The sequence below is a fragment of the Linepithema humile genome, chromosome 3 (assembly GCF_040581485.1).
Source record: "Linepithema humile isolate Giens D197 chromosome 3, Lhum_UNIL_v1.0, whole genome shotgun sequence".
Lineage (NCBI taxonomy): Eukaryota > Metazoa > Arthropoda > Insecta > Hymenoptera > Formicidae > Linepithema > Linepithema humile.
The window spans coordinates 16,222,124-16,245,486 of record NC_090130.1 but is presented as its reverse complement, the minus strand read 5'-3'; the positions used below and the strand labels follow the sequence as shown (position 1 = coordinate 16,245,486).

At 31.1% G+C, this 23,363-nt stretch overlaps 1 protein-coding gene and 1 pseudogene across 2 annotated transcripts in view; one reads left to right on the top strand and one right to left on the bottom strand.

Moving 5' to 3' along the window:
- The window catches only part of DCX-EMAP (Doublecortin-domain-containing echinoderm-microtubule-associated protein), a 587,536-nt gene extending 564,903 nt beyond the window's left edge, over positions 1 to 22,633 (top strand). For both annotated transcript variants that reach the window (XM_067352202.1, XM_067352203.1), the window contains 2 exons: positions 7,427 to 7,522; positions 22,008 to 22,633. In XM_067352202.1, coding sequence (XP_067208303.1) covers positions 7,427 to 7,522; positions 22,008 to 22,276 — 365 coding nt within the window. In that variant the 3' untranslated portion in view covers positions 22,277 to 22,633. The remainder of the gene's footprint in view (positions 1 to 7,426; positions 7,523 to 22,007) is intronic.
- LOC136998666 (uncharacterized) lies at positions 13,933 to 16,923 on the bottom strand (annotated as a pseudogene).
- Positions 22,634 to 23,363: the final 730 nt, after the last annotated feature.

Sequence of the window (23,363 nt, the reverse complement as noted above, 5' to 3'; positions counted from 1 at the left end):
CTGGAGCTGGTCCTTCCTCTTTTGTGGCACACCGAACAGTGATTCTTCTCGGCTCTGCAAGTTGATCCTTCTCATCTCGCGTCGCCTTTCCGCGCATCCTGCCGATTTTTCGAAAAGGGGGGCCCCTGAGAACCGCCCACAGTTCATCCAGGGCGCCCCCCTCCCCCGCTTTCTGCGACTTCTTTAAGTCAGCCGGTTCGTATCGCGTTGATAATTTCGGAAAGGACTGGTTAGGCTGGCCGGGCCATACTCCGGCCCTTCCGGATGCAGCATCCGCGGAGTCCTTGGCGCCTGCAGCCGGACGAGGTCCGCTGCTGCGTTACGTTGCTGTTGGCGGCTGAAAGCAATTCGGAGTTAGTCTTTATGCCTTAGGATGGCGGAAGCGACGGGGTTGCGGACCTTTTCTGCTGCGGGGTCACTAACACGTGACACCCGTTGATGATCCCCGGCGTCCGGTCTCTAGGGTAATGCTGCATCTTCGCTCGAAGGCACAGAGTGCGCAACGCCGCGCCGCACGGGGTCTCGCCTTACAACTTAAATAACGACAACATACAAAACGGGAACAAAATACAAAATAACGCGCGAAAATGGTGGAGTCTCGCGGGTTGCTCTCTCAACGCGAGGAGCAACTCCAGGACCCTTTGCTCCCTCGGCCGGGCTATCGCCCTTGTGACCGCGCTCGAAAAGCGTCACGTCACAGTACATAGTATATACAGTACATTTTTTTTCACATTATGGATATTTCATGTTTATACATTGGATATCGAATGTTGACTGGGTTCCACTTTCAGTCCTATCTTATCTAACAATAAGTGCAATGTCATCACTATTAATATCGTTTCTGTGGATTAGCATATCGACTGTACACAGGCGCGTTATTTTCAAATAAAATTTAAACTCGGCTCTCAGAAGTTCGTGGTTTGACCCGCAGTTCGGCCAGAATATGTTCTGGTGTTAGTTATAGACAAGCGCCATCTCGATTGAATTATGAAGTCGGTTTGAGAATACCTATGAAATTGTTAAAGAAGATCCCACAAAAAACCTTATTAATAATATACACTCTTATCTGACTAGAAGAAAAAATAAGAAATTTATTGACAGTAAAGTTTACAGCAGTTTGCTGCTTGGTGACAGTATTCTTCCCAGAGCCTATGGCTTAACCAGTTGAGTGGTAGACTTTTCTGAAAGATTTGTGTCAAAAGTGATAAGAGCCAAAAGTTAAAATATCGAAAAACGGTGAAACATGGGTTTAAAGTTTTCAAAAAAGCAACTTTTTGGAATGGGTGTGGATCCCCCCTCTACGCCTTGGGGGGCGGGGGGAGGGCAGAATAGTGGTGGAAAATGTTAAATGGCACTATGGATCGAGTGGGGATCATTTGAAAGGGTGTTTCAAGACAAGAACAATGATTTTTGAAAATCGTTTTAATATATAAAGCCAATAGAGCAAGAGCTGGATCGATTTGCTCAAAAATTCCTTTTTTTATTATAAATTTATACAGACGTTTCGGTCAAGGTACGTGGCCATCTTCAGTGTAACACAGAAATTATAAAATTTAGTACATGATTAGAGAAGCGTTGGTAATATTTTTTGACTAAGGAAACGCATCCTGTTAAAGTGAAAAAAAAAACAACCAAATTAGGGGTATTCTCACGGCTCAAACAAATTATTGAAAAAATTCTGTGTATAAATACCTCTGATAAAACGTGTAGTATTAGGTGTTGGAATTAATTCGTAGCGTTTTTTTAGAGAGAAACAACGATTTATTCTAAGTTTAAATATAAAAATACATTACTAAAAATATTTTCCATCGCTTGCCACAACTTTTTCCCATCTTTCGGGTAAGAGACGGATACCTCGTCGAAAAAACGCTTCGTCTTTAGAGGCGATCCATGAATCAATCCAAGTTTTGCATTCTTCATAAGAAGTAAATTTCTCCGCGGACAAACTATGGGCCATCGACCGGAACAAGTGATAATCCGAAGGAGCAATATCTGGAGAATACGGCGGGTGGGTTAGGACTTCCCATTTCAGTGTTTGCAGGTACGTTTGCACTGGCTTTGCGACGTGCGGTCTAGCATTGTCGTGCAGCAAAATAATTTTGTCGTGCCTTTCGCTCCATTCCGGCCGTTTCTCCTTCAATGCCCGACTCAAGCGCATCAATTGCAGTCGGTAACGATCCCCAGTGATGGTTTCATTCGGATTCAGCAGTTCGTAGTAAACCACACCCCGTTGATCCCACCAAATGCAAAGAAGAAGCTTAGATCCATGAATATTACGTTTTGGTACTGATGATGATGGTTGTCCAGGCTTAACCCATGATTTTCTGCGCTTGGGGTTATCATAATATATCCATTTTTCATCACCAGTAACAATCCGATGTAAAAAACTTTTTCTTTTGTACCGTTGAAGCAGTAACTCGCAAGTCAAAAAACGCCTTTCAACGTCCCTCGGCTTTAATTCGTATGGGACCCAATGTCCTTCCTTTTGGATCATCCTTAACGCTTTAAGTCGTTTTCCCACTGTTGAAAAGTCAACCCCCAACGATGTGGACAACTCTTCGAGCGTTTGAGTTGAGTTCTCCTCAAGTAATGTCTCCAATTCTTTGTCTTCAAACTTTTTTGGCTGTCCAGGTCGTTCCTTGTCTTCTAAGTCGAAATCACCGCTTTTGAATCGCGCAAACCACTTCCGACACGTTTGTTCAGCTAAAGCTTGCTCACCGTAAACTTCTTCTAAAATCCTATGGCTTTCCGCAGCAGTTTTATTCATATGAAAATAATGTAATAAAACTCCCCGCAAAAACACTTTATTTGGTATAAATTTAGACATATTTAAATAATTATAACTTGATGTTATTAACAAGTGAAAGTAAGATGGGTCGTAAAAATAACACCTAACCTAACAGCTGATTTAAGATAAATTTGCTTCTGACGATAAAAACAAAAAACTGTAGTATCCCCGCCATCTCTCGTAAAACGCTACGAATTAATTCCAACACCTAATACAATATTTGTGTATTTATTTATAATAAAAAAAGGAATTTTTGAGCAAATCGATCCAGCTCTTGCTCTATTGGCTTTATATATTAAAACGATTTTTAATTTAATTAAGGAAGAGCAATAACCTAACATTATTTTTGAAAATGTTTACTACAATTTTCCAGTCAAAAGTGGAGGTGGATCAAAAAAAGGGGGGTGAACTTCTGAAAAGCTATCACCTCCGATTTGGCTTATATTTAGCCTACATACTTATTTTATCTAGTAAATAATATTCCCAAATGGATTTTTAGCGCAAAGCCCCTTCCGCCCCCAGCCCCCCTCAAAGGTTAAAAAATAAAACTGTTTTTGTTAATTATTTCAGAAAGTATTCATTGTACGGAAAAAGTTGTCAAACATAAAATAAAGCTCATAAAAAGCTCTACAAATAAGGTCTTATACATATTTTACCTAACTCTAATATTTTAGTCGTTTTAACAATTAACAGTCGCCATATTGGATCCGCCATTTTGAATTTTGCAATTTTGACAACAGATTTAAATTCAACAGCCCAAAAAACTTTAGGATATCAAGTTTTATGCAAATCTATTGAAAATTAGTGGAGTTATTTAGAAATGTACATATATGATACATTACCACGTTTGGCACTTTTTTTTGTACATATATGATACATTACCACTCAACTGGTTAATCGAAGTTCATAAACCAAGATGTTCATTCAGAATCATTCAGAAAAAACTTCTATCAATAATTCTCTTTATAATTTAGCCGTTTACATCCATAACACAATACACAGAAGTATTCCTGCTAGCTATGTTTGCAACAGCTTTAATTAACAAATTGAATCAACAAAATGAGTATGAAGCAGGACTAACTTGTTTCTTTGAATATGACTCTGGATGTTTCGTTGTTCACCAGTATTTCTGTTGATTTGGCAGTTTCCAGCATTTTGAAAAAGTGGAATTTTATCTCCAAGAACACCTTATTCACTCAAGAAGAATTTATTTGTGCCATTAGATTCATTTTAAGTTCTACGTACGTATTTTAAATTTAATAACATTATTTGTAAGCAAACTTTTGAGAGTCCCATAAATTTGCCTCACTCTCTTATTATCGCAGATATCACTCTTCAAGATATTGAAGAAAGAGCGATAAACAGTTTGACCTTAAAATTTTCGTTTTACTTTAGGTATGTATGTAGGTGATATTATCTTAGTTGCTCTCAGAGAATCTATGGGCAATGTTTTAGGAAGAATTAGTTCGTTTCACGAATAAATTCAGTTTACCTCCTATTGAAATAAGAGAAAATGATTAATTCAACTTCCTGGATATTAAGATTGTTTATGATTGATACTACAAACCTTCCTTCTTAGGGAGATATTGTTCAAATAATACATAGACTGTGCTGATAACGTTGTAAATATTTAATGGGGTGGACGGACGATGGCAACATAGTAAAAGGTATATTGATATGTGCAGAAACATCAAATAATGCGGTAAATCTGCACAACGCATATACTGTGCAGAAAAGAACATTATTTCAACTGCGGTGTGTCATGGATACCTCCAACACGTCTTAATCACCCTCTATACAGTCCGGATTTCTCCTCCTGCAATTACCACATCTTTGGACTGCTGAAAAAGACTTTTTTCTCTACACAATATAGGCGTCGCGCAGACATCGCATTGCTTAAAGTTTTTGTATATATCAACGTATACAGTGCTACCATTTACCACCTACCACGTCAAATATTTATAACGTAATTAGCGCAATCTATGTTTCATTTGAATGACCTATATATTCAAACTTCTCAACATCCGACAACGCACAAAAAAGGTACTATTTTAGACTTGATAGGACCATTCTCTTGTCTCATTTCCATTTCCATGAAAAAAATCTAATCAAAGTTGTACAAATTTTACAAAGAAATGGATATTTATATTTGAAAATATCCGTAGAAACTCAAGTATCACTTTCATAAAAATGATAACAATAACAAAAACTCTAAAAAATGGTTCTGAAAAGAAAAAATTGATACCATTTGAATATAAGTTTTGTGTCTGAAAAGTTTGCATCTATAGTAAAAAGACATGATTTCAGGATCGTTTATTCTCGAGCTAGTGTTTTGAAACATTTTATAAAAATACACAAAGATGGAAAAATTATCACATATGGTGTACTGTACAAAATTTCTTGTGATTGCGAAGCAACTTATGTATCTTATGTACAGACGAAGAGGCGGCTTAAAACTAGATTACACAAATACCAAATAAACATTAAAATAGTATTATACCTCTCCCTCTGTAATTTCACTGGTTAAAATTCAACTATGAGTTTGATTAGGACGAAATAAAAATTTGAGACGATGAACATTCTTATTAAACATTCTTATGAAAAAATATCTAAAATGATACATAGTATTGCGTACCCTAAATTACGCGCCGTTTATCTTTGCCGTGTTGCTATAGCAACATCGATTAACAAACTATTTCATAGTTTAAAAAAGAGTTATAATAAATTAAATGTCTTATGTCAATATTACCATAGAAACAAACTAATGTTTATGTTACCATGGAAGCTGGTTAATGTTTATAAAATTATTGATTTTCTTGGACTGTCAGATTTAAGCAAGCTGTCAGATTGTGCGGACGCGTACCTGATATCTCCGGCATATTATATTCAAATTCTTGTTACATTGTTACGTTGTTGTGTTTCGTTGTTTAATCATTAAAGTGTTTTACTATTAAAGCTGTGTTCCGTTTTTTGTGCGAGTAATTATTATTCGGGCGATCGCGGACTGTCGATTACGACACGCGGACGCAACAATATCAAAAGACAGAATCACGGTTTTAACAAATACAGTGATACTGATCTTTAATCAGATTTCTATATATTAATCTTCAACTTGTTACCATCACTATAATCCTAATTTGCTTCAGATCCTTACATGTTTCCTATTCTCTTTCTCCCCTCTTTTTCACTTGTTCCTTTCTCCCTTCTCCTTTTCCCATTATTACATTTTTACAAAAACGTTTCTCACAGTTGTCTGCCGAATTGTCAACATTAACACCTCACATCATGTAACTCGCAGTCCCATAGGTAGGCTTAATTAAATTCCGTTTCCATGATAGTCAGTTAATTTGCGACAATTTGTATTATTTTTTATATTTATATTATTTAGTTTATTTATTATTTAACCTGAATCAAAATTAGTAATAGTAATTTAGACAACAATTAACAGAATATACTGGAGATGGTCAAATCTTCACTGAAATGTTTATGTATTATTGTATTAATGAAAAGAAGATTATTGTAAGCAAAAAAAACATCTGGCGTTGGCTGGATATCCTCGTTTTTTATTTGTAAAAAATTTTTATTTTTCATTTTCGACTTACTTTTTAATGTAGAATTACTCCCTTCCAACTTGTACCACGAGTTATTGGATACCCTATATACAGGATGATTTATTTTAATCTTAATAGTTAAATATTTCAAAAAAAAGCATTTTACAAAAAAAACGTTTAAAATAAAAGTTGCTTGGTTTTGTAGGAGACATTTCACGATGACCTTGATTTGACCTTATATGAAGGTGATGAGGCTGTTTCAAGGTCATCTTTATTTTTTTAAATAGAAGTCTATTTTTAATAGCTTTTTCAGATTTTTGGGCAAAAAAAAAAAACTTTTTGTCTGAAAAAATTGTTTCGTAAACTGTTAATTTTTTTAGTTATTTAATTTTAAAATTTTATAATTGCAATTTGACAATCCTTCGGGATGTTTTATTTTCATAAGTTCTCTTGCCGTTCACGTTCGGGGTGCTTGATTTCTGTAAATCCTCTTGCTTCTTACATTTGGGGTAACCTCATGTTTTTTGTTGATAGAAGTATTGCCCAACTTACAGAAAATGTTTGAATACTCCGCCATTAGTATCAATGCAAAATTGAAACTTTTGACGTAAAGCAATAGAGATTCTATGAAGTACTTCTACAGGAATACCTGCTAATACCCTGATGATACAGTTCCTCATGTTGGGTTTATTGGCGCAGTAGTAAATACCCTTGATATATCCCCACAAAAAGAAATCACAAAGTGTTAAAGGGGAACACCACTGTAACGGACAGAAAAGTATAGGTATTTTTGGGAATTTTTTTACCCATAATTAAACTAATTTTACCACTTTATTTTCTTCTCAAAACCTAACAATTTTTATTTACATTTTTTTCTAAAATTGTATATTTTCGAAGTATATATCTATTAAGATTAAAATAAATTACCTAATATACAATCAAACAAAGATAATGCTAATAATATAATGTTTATTAATATAATAATGTTGCAATTTGATAATACAGATTAAAAATTTGGCGCAAAAGAATCAGATATACTTTAGTGTATTTTAGTGTATATATATTTAAATGTGAATTTTGTATTTAGGGGATGTCAAGGTCCTGTCATCGGAGAAGAGCCCATTGGTCATGAAAGACGTCAAATGGCATACTCACAACTGCACTGTTGGTTATATGGTCTCTGGTTAGTTCTTTAAATTTACTATCAATGCAAAAAATATATTGAACACTTAACCTGAGGAGGGAAAAGGAGAAAGGGAAAAGATGAAATAGAAAAAAGGAACCTTAGGCTATACGCCTATGAAGAAAAAATTAAAAATAAGTATCAAATTAAAAATGACAAGGCTCAAAAAATAATAAAATTATAAAACGATAGGAATAAAATGAGTCAGATCCACTAACATCTATACTATACTATACAGTGTCCAGCGAGAGAATATACCTCTTTCTGCGCATAGAAGAAGCATAGTAGCCAAAGTAGGGAGAGCGTTGGTATTGACAAGCACGAGCAGTACAGTCATGTGAAGTGGGGAAAGAGGGGCTTTCTAAACGTTCCGTGAGGGGAAACTTGCGCGAAACGGACGAGTTTTTGTCGAGCCAGATATATTCTCTCGCTGGACGGTGTATAGACCGCTAACTCCCATTTTCATATTGCACATAAAATTGGTATCCAAAAACCATGTAATATGGTGATCGCGCATGCGTAATGCTGGTAGAAAAGTAATATGGTGAATATCTGTGCCGATATCTAACTGACTGATACGTATACATATAAACATCATATATAGTAGTTCATGTATATCATACATAACATCAATCAATTAAAAGGTGACTGCTACCAACGTTACACATGCGCGAGAATTTAGTACATAGATTTTGAGGTCATGATTTGACTCGAGTTAGCGATCTAGTATATCCTGATATCATATTTTTTTGTAGAAAGTATATATAATAGCTTTTTTAAAAATTTTACTTTATACAAGTTTTTTTTGAAAGGTTTTAATATCTATGACAGGTTTTTTTGAAAGGTTTAATATATACGACAATTTTTTTAAAAGATAAAACAATATGGTTTTGTTTTAGTTGTGACAAGAGCGTGTACTTGGCGCCTTTTTTTTACCTTTTTTTAAAAAAGGTAATTTTTTGATAGATATCATTTCTTTTTTTGTAATATATATACGACAGCTTTTTTTGATTTAATATATAGGTACGACAATTTTTTGAAAGGTAAAACAATATTGTTTTGTTTTGATTCTGATAAAATTGACTGAAAATTATAAATATTGAAACTAATTTAGGATCTGTCAAAAAAGCACACGTTTCAGAAATTTTGTATGATTTGTCTAAAATAAATAAAATTAAATACCAAAGTTTAATATTTCTGTTCTATGTATCCTAAATTAATTCCAACAATATTTATAATTTCTAGTCAATTTTAATCAGTCAAGAAAACACACGTTTCAAGATTTTAGTATGATTTATCTAAAATAAATAAAATTAAATGTCAAAGTTTAATATTTTTGTTCTATGTATCCTAAATTAGTTCCAACAATATTTATAATTTTCAGTCAATTTTATTTTGTGTATTACAAGGTTTCTTGTCGAGTTTGTTTATAATCGAGTTTGTTTATAATTTTTGTTTTTTATTTTCTATGGACATAAAATTGACTGGAAATCATAAATATTAGAACTAATTTAGGATAACTACAAAAAGTATCTTATGCTATATTTTTTTTATATATAAAATAAATTTTATATATAAAATATAAAATTGACTGGAAATTATAAATATTGTTGGAACTAAATTAAAATACATAGAACAGAAATATTAAACTTTGAGATATTTAATTTTATTTATTTTGGACAAATCATACACTAAAGTCTCGAATGTGTGCTTTTTTGACAGAATGTATTGTAAAATTAATTTATACAATCATACCAATCATCACTATGTTTTATAAGACCATTGTTTAGAAACTTTAGTGTATTTGTCTAAAATAAATAAAATTAAATATTAAAGCTTAATATTTCTGTTCTATGTATCCTAAATTATTTCCAACAATATTTATAATTTCTGGTCAATTTTAATTTTGTGTATTACAAGATTTCTTGTCGAGTTTATGTTTATAATTTTTGTTTCCTATTTTCTATGGATATAAAATTGACTGGAAATTATAAATATTGTTGGAACTAATTTAAGATACGTAGAATTGAAATATTAAACTTTGAGATATTTAATTTTATTTATTTTAGACAGATCATACACTAAAGCTTTTTGACAGAATGTATGGTAAAATTAAAACACAATACTTATAACCTATATACATATACACTTATTTTACTTAATACATTTATATTGAATTTGATCACTCGCACTACACTGCACTACACTACTCTGATGAATACGAATAAAAAACTGGTGAACATTAAGCAGTCTTGAGTGTGCACCAGTGCAATGTAGTGCGAGTGGTCGAATTCAATATTATTCTTTTGACACATCTTCTGTAAGGTTATTTGGTATGCGCGGCTATTTCCTATAGCGCCACCAACACAAACCCAAACAAACCCAACTACTAACATCACTATAGCCATCTAGTGTGAAAAATGTTGACTGTACATCCTAGAAATTGAGATAATATTTTTGACATTTCAACTTTGGACTTTTATATATTTATTTATAAAGCACGTAGAGCAAAAACAAGTATACTTTTATTATATATTTTGGGTATGCGCTATTGATTGAGACCATTATCAACTCGATCGGCCCAGGCATTATTGAGTTCCGATAATCTCGGCTCTCTGGGCTCTTCGGGCTCGCGTAAAGATACACGTTTGGTCTTGCGCTGCGCGTGAACTTGGCGCGAGACACTACCGTGTCTCTTGATAGTATAGATGTCTGTGGTCAGATCGCTAGATATCGATGCGAACAAACTTGCGTTGTGTCATAAAACTTATTAATATATAAATGTTTCAACCTATCATCAGGCTATCCTTATTGTCAAATAAATAAATTACATATGAAAACGCACGCTGATCATTTACAATATGATATGGTTTCAAACCAAATATAAATGATACGCAAGATTTGTTGTAGGATTAATGAAAAATGTTAACCTATTAAAACTGAAAAAATAGAGAAACACCATTATTATATTGATATTCCTTTTTCGAAGAATAAAGAATTATATAAGTTGTACATATGTGGTATAATCAACAACAAAGTTCGTTGATTTGTCAAATAAGAAATGGAAAAAAAGATAAGTTACTGATTTAATAGTCAGATTGTTAATGCTGACATTGCAACTATACATTAAAAATGATGGGGAATTAAAGAAGAGAGTACGACTAACAAGGAAAGAGACCCAAGTGTCCCCCTCCGATTTCGACGAGCTTTAAATATGTTGTAAAGCAGTTCAAAATAAGAGACACGTATTTTTTTTTATGTGCTTTCTTGCACGTTTAGGGTTGAAACAACCCCTACAAGCTAAAACGGTTTTTTTGATTTTGACTAAATATCGTCAAAACTGTAAGAGGTATCAAAAAATCTTTTGAATAAAAGTTGCATGGTCTTTTATGAGCTTTATAACCGCGTAGGTCAATTTTTAAAAAATTTTATATTTTTGAATTTACCCCTACCCCTTTTTATTATCCACTCTTAAAAAAGGCATGAGAAGTCGATAGTCTAATGTATCGAAATCTCGAAAGTATCGAAGTGTATTGTTGCAGTTTTATCGCGACGCTGATTGGTTATCTCAATGTCATATGCGAAAAATATATTTTTACAGTTTATATTTAAATGGTTGTCAAGGCAATATTGATCATGTGCAAAAAATATATTTTGACAGTTTATATTTAAATGGTTGTCAAGGCAATATTGATTAGCTATTTATAAATGTTTCTATGACAATTGTTTACATTTTCTCAAGCTGTCAAGTTGTATTCAAATAAAAAAGGAATTTAAAAATATGTAAAAAATTAGGACGTTAATTATAAATTTTTTTGCAAAATTATTTAGATATTTTTTACTTGTATATTTTTTCTAATTACCAAATATTTGGTAATGGGAACTAAATAATTTCGTCCTAATTACCAAATATTTGGTAATAATTACTAAACCATTTCGTCCTAATTAATCATAAAATTATGGTTGGATCTACCACAATGGGTTATGATCGATCCAACTATAAAATTATGGTTGGAATTACCACAATGGATTATGGTCGATCCAACTATAAAATTATGGTTGGATCTACCACAATGGATTATGGTCGATCCAACTATAAAATTATGGTTGGAATTACCACAATGGATTATGGTCGATCCAACTATAAAATTATGGTTGGATCTACCACAACGGATTATGGTCGATCCAACTATAAAATTATGGTTGGATCTACCACAACGGATTATGGTCGATCCAACTATAAAATTATGGTTGGATCTACCACAACGGATTATGGTCGATCCAACTATAAAATTATGGTTGGATCTACCACAATGGATTATGGTCGATCCAACTATAAAATTATGGCTGGATCTACCACAACGGATTATGGTCGATCCAACTATAAAATTATGGTTGGATCTACCATAATCCATTATGGTTGAATTAACCATAAAATTATGGTTGGATCTACCATAATTTATTATGGTTGAATTAATATTTGGTAATAATTACTAAATCACTTCGTCCTAATTACCAAATATTTGGTAATAATTACTAAATCACTACGTCCTAATTACCAAATATTTGGTAATAATGATTGAATCACTTCGTCTTAATTACCAAATATTTGGTAATTTCTAATAAATATTTACTTGAATAAAAAAATCATTTACTTGATTCTAATAAATATTTACTTGATTCTAATATATATTTACTTGAATAAAAAAAATTATTTACTTGATTCTAATAAATATTTACTCGATTTTAATAAATATTTACTTGATTCTAATAAATATTTACTTGAATACAAAAAATTATATATAAAAAAAAATTATTTATTTGAATCAAAAAAATATTTACTGAAATCAAAAAAATATTCACTTGATTCTAATAAATATTTACTTGAGTCTAATAAATATTTATTTTATTCTAATAAATATTTACTTAAATAAAAAAAATCATTTGCTTGATTTTAATAAATATTTACATGAATAAAAAAAATCATTTACTTGATTTTAATAAATATTTATTTGAATAAAATAAATATTTATTTAAATCAAAAAAATATTTATTTGATTCTAATAAATATTTACTTATATTCTAATAAATATTTTCTTGATTCTAATAAATATTTACTTGATTCTAATAAATATTTACTTGATTCTAATAAATATTTATTTTAATAAAAAAATTTATTTACTCGAATAAAAAAAATATTTACTTGATTCAAGTGAATATTTACTTGGAATCAAAAAAATTATTTACTTGAATCCACTCTTTAAAAAGGCATGAAAAATCGATACTCGAATGTATCGAAAGTATTGTTGACGCTTTTTTGCGACGCTGATTGTTATCTTGATTATTCTGGCAGTTTGATAGTTTGAGAGCAAAAGTTATTTTGGCGGTTATTTATAATTAAAAAAATTATTTTTAAATATTTAGATTTTATAATTATTAAATTGTAATAATAAGTGCGCGCGCTTGTACTCTTAAAAAAGGCATGAAAGATCGATACTCGAATGTATTGAAAGTATTGTTGACGCTTTTCCGCGACGCTGATTGGTTATCGCGATTATTCTGACAGTTTGATACTTTGAGAGCGAAGGTTATTTTGACAGTTATTTAAAATAAAAATAATTTATTAAAATATTTAGATTTCTTAATTATTAAATTATTATAATAAATGCGCGCGCGTAGCGCGCGCCTGTATTGTTCTAGTTTTTACAAATTTCAAAATTTTTGTTATGACAAAAGTTGTAGCATTTTTTATGCTGAATACAACCATATATGATTTTATTATGTTTCGAAATCGCATCTTTCAGAAATGAGCTGTCAATGTCGCACTATATGCGTCGCGCTGCGATATATGCATATATATGCATAACGCATCGTTTGTGCCGCTTGTGTAATCGATGTTTGTCGCGCATGTGTAATTGATAAGACGAATAAAATTAGAAATAAAGATTAGTATGTTATAAAATATTCGGAAAAATGTTTTGATCAAAGAACAAAGTTCACTAAAGTTGTTGCCAAGGCATCTCCTCTATATTACACTTTTATAGTTATACTAGAACAATACAAGCGCGCGCTGCGCCCGTACACTTATTATAATAATTTAATAATTATAAAATCTAAATATTTTAATAAAATTTTAAAAATTTTAAATAACCGTCAAAATAATCTTCGCTCTCAAACTATCAAACTGTCAGAATAATCGAGATAACCAATCAGCGTCGCGGATAAGCGTCAACAATACTTTCGATACATTCGAGTATCGATCTTTCATGCCTTTTTTAAGAGTGGATTATATTGAAAGAGAAATAAATAAATAAAAATCTTACAATTAAAATGCAATTTATTGTTTTTCAATGGTAATGCAAAAAATTCCAATTAGTTTTAGGTTTTTCTATTAATCAATACTAGAAACATTTGTTTGTTTATTATTTTATTTCTTTTATAATAATATATGTCGAAACAATTACAACTTTACCTTCAACAATAACATACTACATATATTGAATATAATACATATATTAACATATATTAAAAACAGATGAATTTATGGAACAAACGTATCACAAAGGTGATGTTCGTGAAAAAAGTGATTTATACGAAGTGACTTTTTGCACCATGCGCAAGTAATTATTGCAGGTGCGCCACAAATATCGCATGTTGGTTTTGACTGTTTATGGAAACAAAATTCCACTGGTGTTTCGAATTCTTCGGGCTTATTTATTACGTACCCGCTTTTATACCATGCGTATTTCAATAAATTTCTGAATCTTGGCGATAAAAATTGATTATGAGTCAATGACTGTAGTTTTAAAATGGTGTTTCTTGCATGCAGATTGACTTCCAGACCTAAAAGCATTACAGTATCAGAAAAGTGTCTAATGAAATTCTTCCACAAACGAAAACCATATACATCCAATGTTGTATGGTTGTATTTTTCCTGTTGTTTCAGCTGGTATAGTCAACAAAATAATATCTTCTGTAGATTCTGGTTTAGATTCTTGAATAATATTTAGACAATGACCAGTCCACGAATCTAGTAGTAAAACAGATTTTGGACCTACATTTGGAAAAAATACGTCTTGCAACCAAATTTTAAAATAATGCGCTGTTAATTTTCCGGATTTCGAAGCCGTAACAAAAATATTAGGTGCCTTAAACATTGTTTCTTGCACTCTGGGACCAAATGTTCCACTAACTTCTTTCAGTACAATAAAAAGAGTCGATAATAATCTACCATCGGCTGAAACAGTAGGTTGTATAGTATAGCTATGCGTAGTTGCCGATACGGATTGTACTGCAGATTCAATCTTTTTTGTTCCTTTATATGCCAATGTACGACCGGCATGAAGTTCTAATTGGAATCCGCTTTGATCACTGTTGTAAATATTTTCAACTCCATATTCTATTATTTGATATTTAACGTTTTCAATAAACGTGTTACATTTTTCTTCAAAATCGACGTTAGACATTATAGATGTTTTTCTTATAAATTTTGTTATTTTACGAGATACAATATTATGTATTATTTTAAATTTTCGTATCCATCGCGATGAAGCTGTAAATCCTGGTACATTTAAATTTTCCTGTGCCCAAATAGCCCATCGAGCTAAATCAGCGTCGTGAACAATAATTCTATTTTCAAGAGCTGTATGAAAATTATTTAATGTATATTCCGAAATTTGTTTTAATTTTTCGAATCTACTGCCACCTTGATTCACTTGAATTTCCCATCGTCGTAATTAACGTAATGAATATACTTTCCGAAATCTTCGTTTTACTCCTTCTAATGTTCTTGGCCTTGTTGTACTGCTTTTCCAAAATTCGACTGCATTTTTTTTATATTCATACGGAATACGTTCATCTGTAGTACATATAACTTTAGGATTTGCGTTCAATAGCTCACCTTCTTCCTCTTCATCTCCTAGTTCGAATTGCTCTGCTGTTGGAATATCGTTATCGTTTTCATAATCTAAAGGTTCTTCTACTTCCATTTCGTATCTCTCATCGCGCATTTCTTTCAGCATAGATTCTATTTTATGTGCCATTTCTCGTTCTTCAGATGTTATCGGACTTGTTGATAGATTAAGGGCCGAAAAAGTTACGTATACTAACATTATTACGTTAAATGGATTTAATTGAACCATTCTGAAAAATATATGGTAACAATTAAATATTTCTCCTTATTTGTGTACAAAAAAATAATACTTACTTTATAGTGAATTTGCTGTTCTTTTTTTGATGCTGTTTTATATATTGTTTTTCCGTAATCACTAACAAGCGCACAACTTTAAAGCGTAATATGCACTGCCAGGATATGACAACGCGCTGCGCTATAAATACACTCGAAATGCGACTATAAAAGTGTAAAATAGAGGGGATGCCTTGGCAACAACTTTAGTGAACTTTGTTCTTTGATCAGAACATTTTTCCGAATATTTCATAACATGTTAATCTTTATTTCTAATTTTATTCGTCTTATCAATTACACATGCGCGACAAACATCGATTACACAAGCGGCACAAACGATGCGTTATGCATATATATGCATATATCGCAGCGCGACGCATATAGTGCGACATTGACAGCTCATTTCTGAAAGATGTGATTTCGAAACATAATAAAATCATATATGGTTGTATTCAGCGTAAAAAATGCTACAACTTTTGTCATAACAAAAATTTTGAAATTTGTAAAAATAATAAAAAGAAAGGAGGGTAAATTAAAAAATATAAAATTTTTTAAAAATCGACCTACGCGGTTATAAAGCTCATAAAAGACCATGCAACTTTTATTCGAAACATTTTTTGATACCTCTTACAGTTTTGACGATATTCTGAATAGTCAAAACCAAAAAAACCGTTTTAGCTTGTAGGGGTTGTTTCAACCCTAAACGTGCGAGAAAGCACATAAAAAAAAATACGTGTCTCTTATTTTGAACTACTTTACAACATATTTAAAGCTCGTCAAAATCGGAGGGGGACACTTGGGTCCCTTTCCTTTAAAATATTGTAAAAATATGTTTGTGCTGTCTGGGAAGTTGCATGATTTCGAAAGATACTTTTAGTTTGACCTTAAACAAAGATGTTAATGTTACGGAAAAATTATTTTAACTTTTTAATATAAAAACATACATTTTTTATTACGTAGTCAACATTAAGATGTTTTCAAAATAATATAATAATACACTTTTTTGTTAAGAACTTATAAAATTATGAGCCATTAAAATTTATATACCACTAGCATTAAGCTAACCATTAGCGTTACCCAAAGTGCATTAAGTCATGCATCAGATTTACATTCTTTTGTGTATAGTGATGAGCAATGAAAGTTAACCACTGGGGTACTCCTATCACTTTCCAAGCCCTCTCCTATTCTCAGAAACGTACTTACGCAAGCGTGGCATCTCGCTGGCGTATCTCTCCCATCCCCCCCCCCCTCTCCCTTTTCGCATCTACTCATCTCGCCAAGTTAAATCATAACTAACACAGACGGCATTTATCTTTCAGCGGTTCATAACTTTAAAAGTTAGTAGGAAAAAGAAATGATTTAATTATATCAAGAGACACGGTAGTGTCTCGCGCCAAGTTCACGCGCAGCGCAAGACCGACCGTGTATCTTTACGCGAGCCCGAAAGTTGAGACGAGCCGAGATTATCGGATCTCAATAACGGCTGGGCCGATTGAGTTGTTGTTGGGCTCAATCGATAGCGCATACCCAAATTACATAAGAAAAGTATGCTTGTTTTTACTGTAGGTGCTGTAGAAAAAAAGTTATAATAGTCCAAAGTCGAAATGTCTAAAATAGTACGATAAAAATGTCCAGCTAAAATGTCCATGTTCCGATTTCTGACGTTAGGTGCGCTGATGGCGCTGAGAAGCCGCGCGGCGCACGCTTACGTTGGCATTTGCATTTATTTATCAAGAGACACGGTAGTGTCTCGCGCCAAGTTCACGCGCAGCGCAAGACCGACCGTGTATCTTTACGCGAGCACATGAGCTGATAGGAGTCGAGATTTTCATATCTCAATAATGCGTGGACCGATCGAATTTATAATAGGCTCAATCGATAGAGCACATGCGATTTACATAATAAAAGTATCTTTACTTTTTTTGTACATGCTTTCTAAAAAACTATATTAATTGCCAAAGTTTGCCAAAGTTTGCCAAAGTCGAAATATGCCGAAATCTATGTAAGTCTTGGTCGTCGTCGTCTGTTCGTCATCCTTCTCTAATATATAAGTTTTTCCTTTGTCAACTAGAAGCATCAAAATGCGACATGGTTGTCCTTTTCTACATCCCGTGAAATGTCAATTCCCGCATAAGAGCGTCTTTTTTCTTTCCTTTCTTTTTCTAAAAGATGTCTGTCCTTTTTCAACATGGCGGCGCTCAGACCTGTCAGCTCGCAGCTTTGATGACACTAATCACATTGATATAATTAATATCGGTCGTAAAATGTATATGTAACGTGTTGTGGAGACGAATAGAGATAGTGTATATCAAAATAATAGTATTCTTTATAAAAAAAATTTTTCTCGTCTTGAAGTGCAGAAGTGTAGCAACACACATGCTGACAACACTCTTAAAGGGAACGTTCACAAGTGTCCCCTCCCGATTTGATTCTCCTTGAAATATGTTGTAAAACATACAATTTGAGAAGACACGTATTTTTTTATAGCGGCCCTAACTCAAATTTAAAGGGTGAAACACCCTTTTGAAAAAAACGAGTTTTTTCTTTGTGTGTAACTATCGCCAAAACCGTAGGAGATATAAAAAAATGTTTCAAGTAGAAGTTGTATGGCTTGTAATGGGCTTTATAACTGTGTAGTTGGATTTTCAAAAATGTAATTTTTTTTAAATTACTCTTACCCCTTGGTATTATTTTTTCGAATTTCAAAATTTTTGTAATGACAAAAGTTGTAGCATTTTTTACGCTAAATTCAACCATATATGATTTTATTATGTTCCGAAATCGCATTTTTCAAAAATAAGTCATCAGTATCATATTATATGCGTCGCGCTGCATGACGCATTGTTTATACCGCACTTGTGTTGCGCAATAGTCGTTAAATAAATATAAAAATGACATGTTATCATATATTTAAGGAAGAAAAGTTAACTAAAATTGTTGCTAAAGCATCCCTTCCACATTACACTCTTATAGATAATCGCTGCATTTCGTATGCAGCGCGTTGTCATATACAAGTTAGCTATCAGCGCATATTACACTTTGAAGTTTTGCTTGCAGTGACCACGGGAAAATAATTTATGAAACGAAAACAGTGAATGAATCAATCTATTCAACATATATCCACCCTGACTCTACTCTCTTGGCCCGACTTGACTGACAATGAATAAAATTCTGTACATACTCTTTTTCAATAATTTTAATATACTGCGATATATTCTACATACTATTACATTCTATTAAATTATTACGATTTTTTTAAACTATGGTATATAAAATCTTGAAATATAAAATGTATATTATAAGTATAATTATAATATATTGATACAATAAATAAGCTTTTATATATATATAAGCTTATTTATATATATTATAATTATACTTATAATATACATTTTATATACCATAGTTTAAAAAAATCGTAGTAATTTAGTGGAATGTAATAGCATGTAGAATCACAGTATATTAAAATTATTGAAAAAGAGTAAACTGTACAGAATTTTATATTTTATTTCATTCTCAGTCAAGTCGGGCCAAGAAGGTAGAGTCAGGGTAGATATATGTTGAATAGATTGATTCATTTACTGTTTTCGTTTCATAAATTATTTTCCCGTGGTCACTGCAAGCAAAACTTCAAAGTGTAATATGCGCTGATAGCTAACTTGCATATAACAACGCGCTGCGCACGAAATGCAGCGATTATCTATAAGAGTGTAATGTGAAAGAGATGCTTTAGCAACAATTTTAGTTAACTTTTCTTTCTCAAATATATAATAACATGTCATTTTTATATTTGTTTTGCGACTATGCACAACACAAGTGCGGTATAAACGGTCATGCAGCGCGACGCATATAATGTGATACTGATGACTCATTTTTGAAAGATGTGATTTCGAAACATAATAAAATCATATATGGTTGAATTCAGCGTAAAAAATGCTACAACTTTTGTCATTACAAAAATTTTGAAATTTGAAAAAATAATAACAAGGGGTGGGGGTAAATTAAAAAAAATTTCATTTTTTGAAAATTTAACTACACAGTTATAAAGTCCATTACAAGCCATACAACTTCTATTTGAAATATTTTTTTATCTCCTACGGTTTTGGCGATAGTTACACACAAAGAAAAAAATCGTTTTTTTTTCAAAGGAGTGTTTGATCCCTTAAATTTGAGTTAGGGCCGCTATAAAAAAATACGTGTCTCCTCAAATTGTATGTTTTACAACATATTTCAAGGAAAATCAAATCGGGGGAGGGGACACTTGTGAACGTTCCCTTGTTAGTATTCTGTAGTTAGTGGACAGAAAGTGTACTTTGTGCACATTGGTGGAATCGGCAGGTATGTAATGTTTATAGAGAAGAAATGTCTAACACTTGGATTGAAGCTGACGATACGCTAATTAAAAAAAGACAATGGCCTAGAGGTGCTAAAGATGTTTTTGTCATTCTTACAGAAATTTGATCAAAAGTAATCTGTTTTTATATATGAAAAAACGCAATAACTTAGAAATACAAATGGTTTTTTATACCCTTTTTATGATCACTAATAATTTTCTTATAAAACATGTTGTAAAATATAAAAAAAAATTATTAGGTTTGTATAAATTAAGATTTCTATAATCAAAAAGAGGATTGTCGTATTGAAAATATGACGGGAGTGATGGTGGGATATTATTACCATTATTTTTACTAAAAAAAAAGAATCATATTTATTAAAATTATTTTTACTAAAAAAAAGAAATGATATCTCACAAAAAAACCTTTTTTTTTTAAAAAAGGTAAAAAAAGGGCGCCAAGTACACGCCTTGTTATATTAAAAAAAAGTTTTCCTCATAAAAAAACCTTTCCAAAAAATTGTTTTTTTTTAAAAAAGTTTTCCTCATAAAAAACCTTTTCAAAGAACTGTACTTTCAAAAATATATTATATTAAAAAAAAGTTTTTCTCACAAAAAACCTTTCCAAAAAAAGTTGTATATATCATAAAAAACTTTTCAAAAAGATTGTATTTCCAAAAATATATTATAAAAAAATCTTTTTAAAAAAATTATATATATTTATTATAAAAAACCTTTCCAAAAAAATTGTACTTTTAAAAAAAGTTGTATATATTAAATAAAAATTTGCTACATATTCTGTCTATAAAAGAGGTGATATCAGAAAATGACGCCAAGTTTAAATAAAGAACCTTTCAAAAAAAGTTGCATGTATATCTAATTATTTATTTAAAAATGATATTTATGTTTATATCTAGTTAATTCTTTTTAAGTATACTTTTTAAAATAATTGCATTTGTATCTAGTTATTTTTTTTATATCTGTATCTAGTTAAATAAAAAAATTTTTCAAATTTAATCAAAATAAAAAAATATTACAAAATTTCGCAAAAAACTTGGCGCTGCTATAAAATAGCCTTAAAATATTATTATACATCTTAAAATATTATAGAGCAATGAAGGCTATTTTATAGCAGCGCCAAGTTTTTTGCGAAATTTTGTAATATTTTTTTATTTTGATTAAATTTGAAAAATTTTTTTATTTAACTAGATACAGATATAAAAAAAATAACTAGATACAAATGCAATTATTTTAAAAAGTATACTTAAAAAGAATTAACTAGATATAAACATAAATATCATTTTTAAATAAATAATTAGATATACATGCAACTTTTTTTGAAAGGTTCTTTATTTAAACTTGGCGTCATTTTCTGATATCACCTCTTTTATAGACAGAATATGTAGCAAATTTTTATTTAATATATACAACTTTTTTTAAAAGTACAATTTTTTTGGAAAGGTTTTTTATAATAAATATATATAATTTTTTTAAAAAGATTTTTTTATAATATATTTTTGGAAATACAATCTTTTTGAAAAGTTTTTTATGATATATACAACTTTTTTTGGAAAGGTTTTTTGTGAGAAAAACTTTTTTTTAATATAATATATTTTTGAAAGTACAGTTCTTTGAAAAGGTTTTTTATGAGGAAAACTTTTTTAAAAAAAAACAATTTTTTGGAAAGGTTTTTTTATGAGGAAAACTTTTTTTTAATATAACAAGGTTATGTTAACCTATATTAATGCCGGAGCATTACAAGAGTATAATAAAAATGTGTTAATTTTTCTTGAAAAAATTAAAATGACTTAAACTAAAAAATAACCATCTAATACATTTTTAAAAATTCAATAATCTTTTGCCTAAAATATTCTTTTCAATAGTATTTTGTTTTTGAGATATTTAATCGTTTCAGAACTTTTACAATGCGCTGTATGTATCAAGTTTTTATGATTTTATATTTGCAGGACAATGGAACAATCGCTACTACCCACTGACTACAGTAGTCACTACTTCTAGCAGATCGGCGGCACATGACATGTTAGTGAGCGGTGACGCCGAAGGATATCTTCGGCTTTTTAGGTATCCATGTACCAGCGCTAAAGCCGAATATGTCGAGGAAAAGGTATATAGTTCGCTGGTAGCCTGTGCCAGATTCCTCTACAATGACCAGAATATCGTTACCGTTGGCGGCACTGATGCTGCTTTAATGCTTTGGGAATTGGTTGATGAATAAAAAGATGGAATCAAATCTTTCGTAATTAACTTTGAATTTAGCTGAATAGTTTTGAATTTTATTATTATATATTATAGTTTATTATTATAAACGAAAGTAGCGTTTCTTAGAAGACTCAAATCCACTTTATAAATAAAAAAGGAAAGAAGGAAAATATAAGGAAAAAGAAAAGAAAAAAAATAAGAAAACAAAAAGAGAGAAGGAAAAAAAATGATAAAAAAAAAAGTTTTTTAAATAAAAAAATAAAGAACTAAAAAAGAAATAAAAAAGATAAAAGTAAGGATAAGACAAAAAATAGAAAACAGAAAAAAACAAAGAAGAAAAATAAAAAGTGATATTTCTACAAGTGGAATCAAATCACAACTTCGAAAAGATTCAAATACTTATATTGGATATTTATCATTATGTGTTTTAGCTGCACTTTCTCATACTATTTATATTTATAATAGAACATTCATATAAAACTTATGTAGTGCTTTTTAGACTCGATAGTACAGATGGACAAGTTCTTTCTTTGAGAAACTTCTAACATCATCTGTATATCATTTATAAATAAAATAAAATTCTTTGAAATGTTTATTACAAATTTCAGTATTTATTGTTATATAGTATATATATATATATATACAGGGTGTTCATTGTAAAACTTGTTGTTTATTTTGTGACTCATTAATTTTTGCAAAAAATGCCTAAAGAGATCAACTTTGTTTTCGAAGAGGATGTGTAGGTACGATAAATTTAACGGTATTGCTTCATCCCCTTTGTAAAGATAGCTACCCCTTCAAAAAGCTGAAATAGCAATAGAGGTCAAGTGGCACATCATTTTAAAGGTCTTTTGATTTTCTTTATAAATGTGTTTTTTTTTTTGAGTGGATATTTCTCGAGAAATTGCACTTGGAAGTTTTAGGTATAAAACAAAATCTTTAGATACAAAGATACAATATAGAGCAGAGGTTCTCAACCGGGGGAAAATTTCCTTTAAAGGGAGAATTCCGCAGGTTTCAGGGAGAAATTGCAGTTCCTAACTTTTTAAGACGACTTCCGGCAATTTTAGGCTTCATACATATTCATGTTTGTGCCAGAGCTA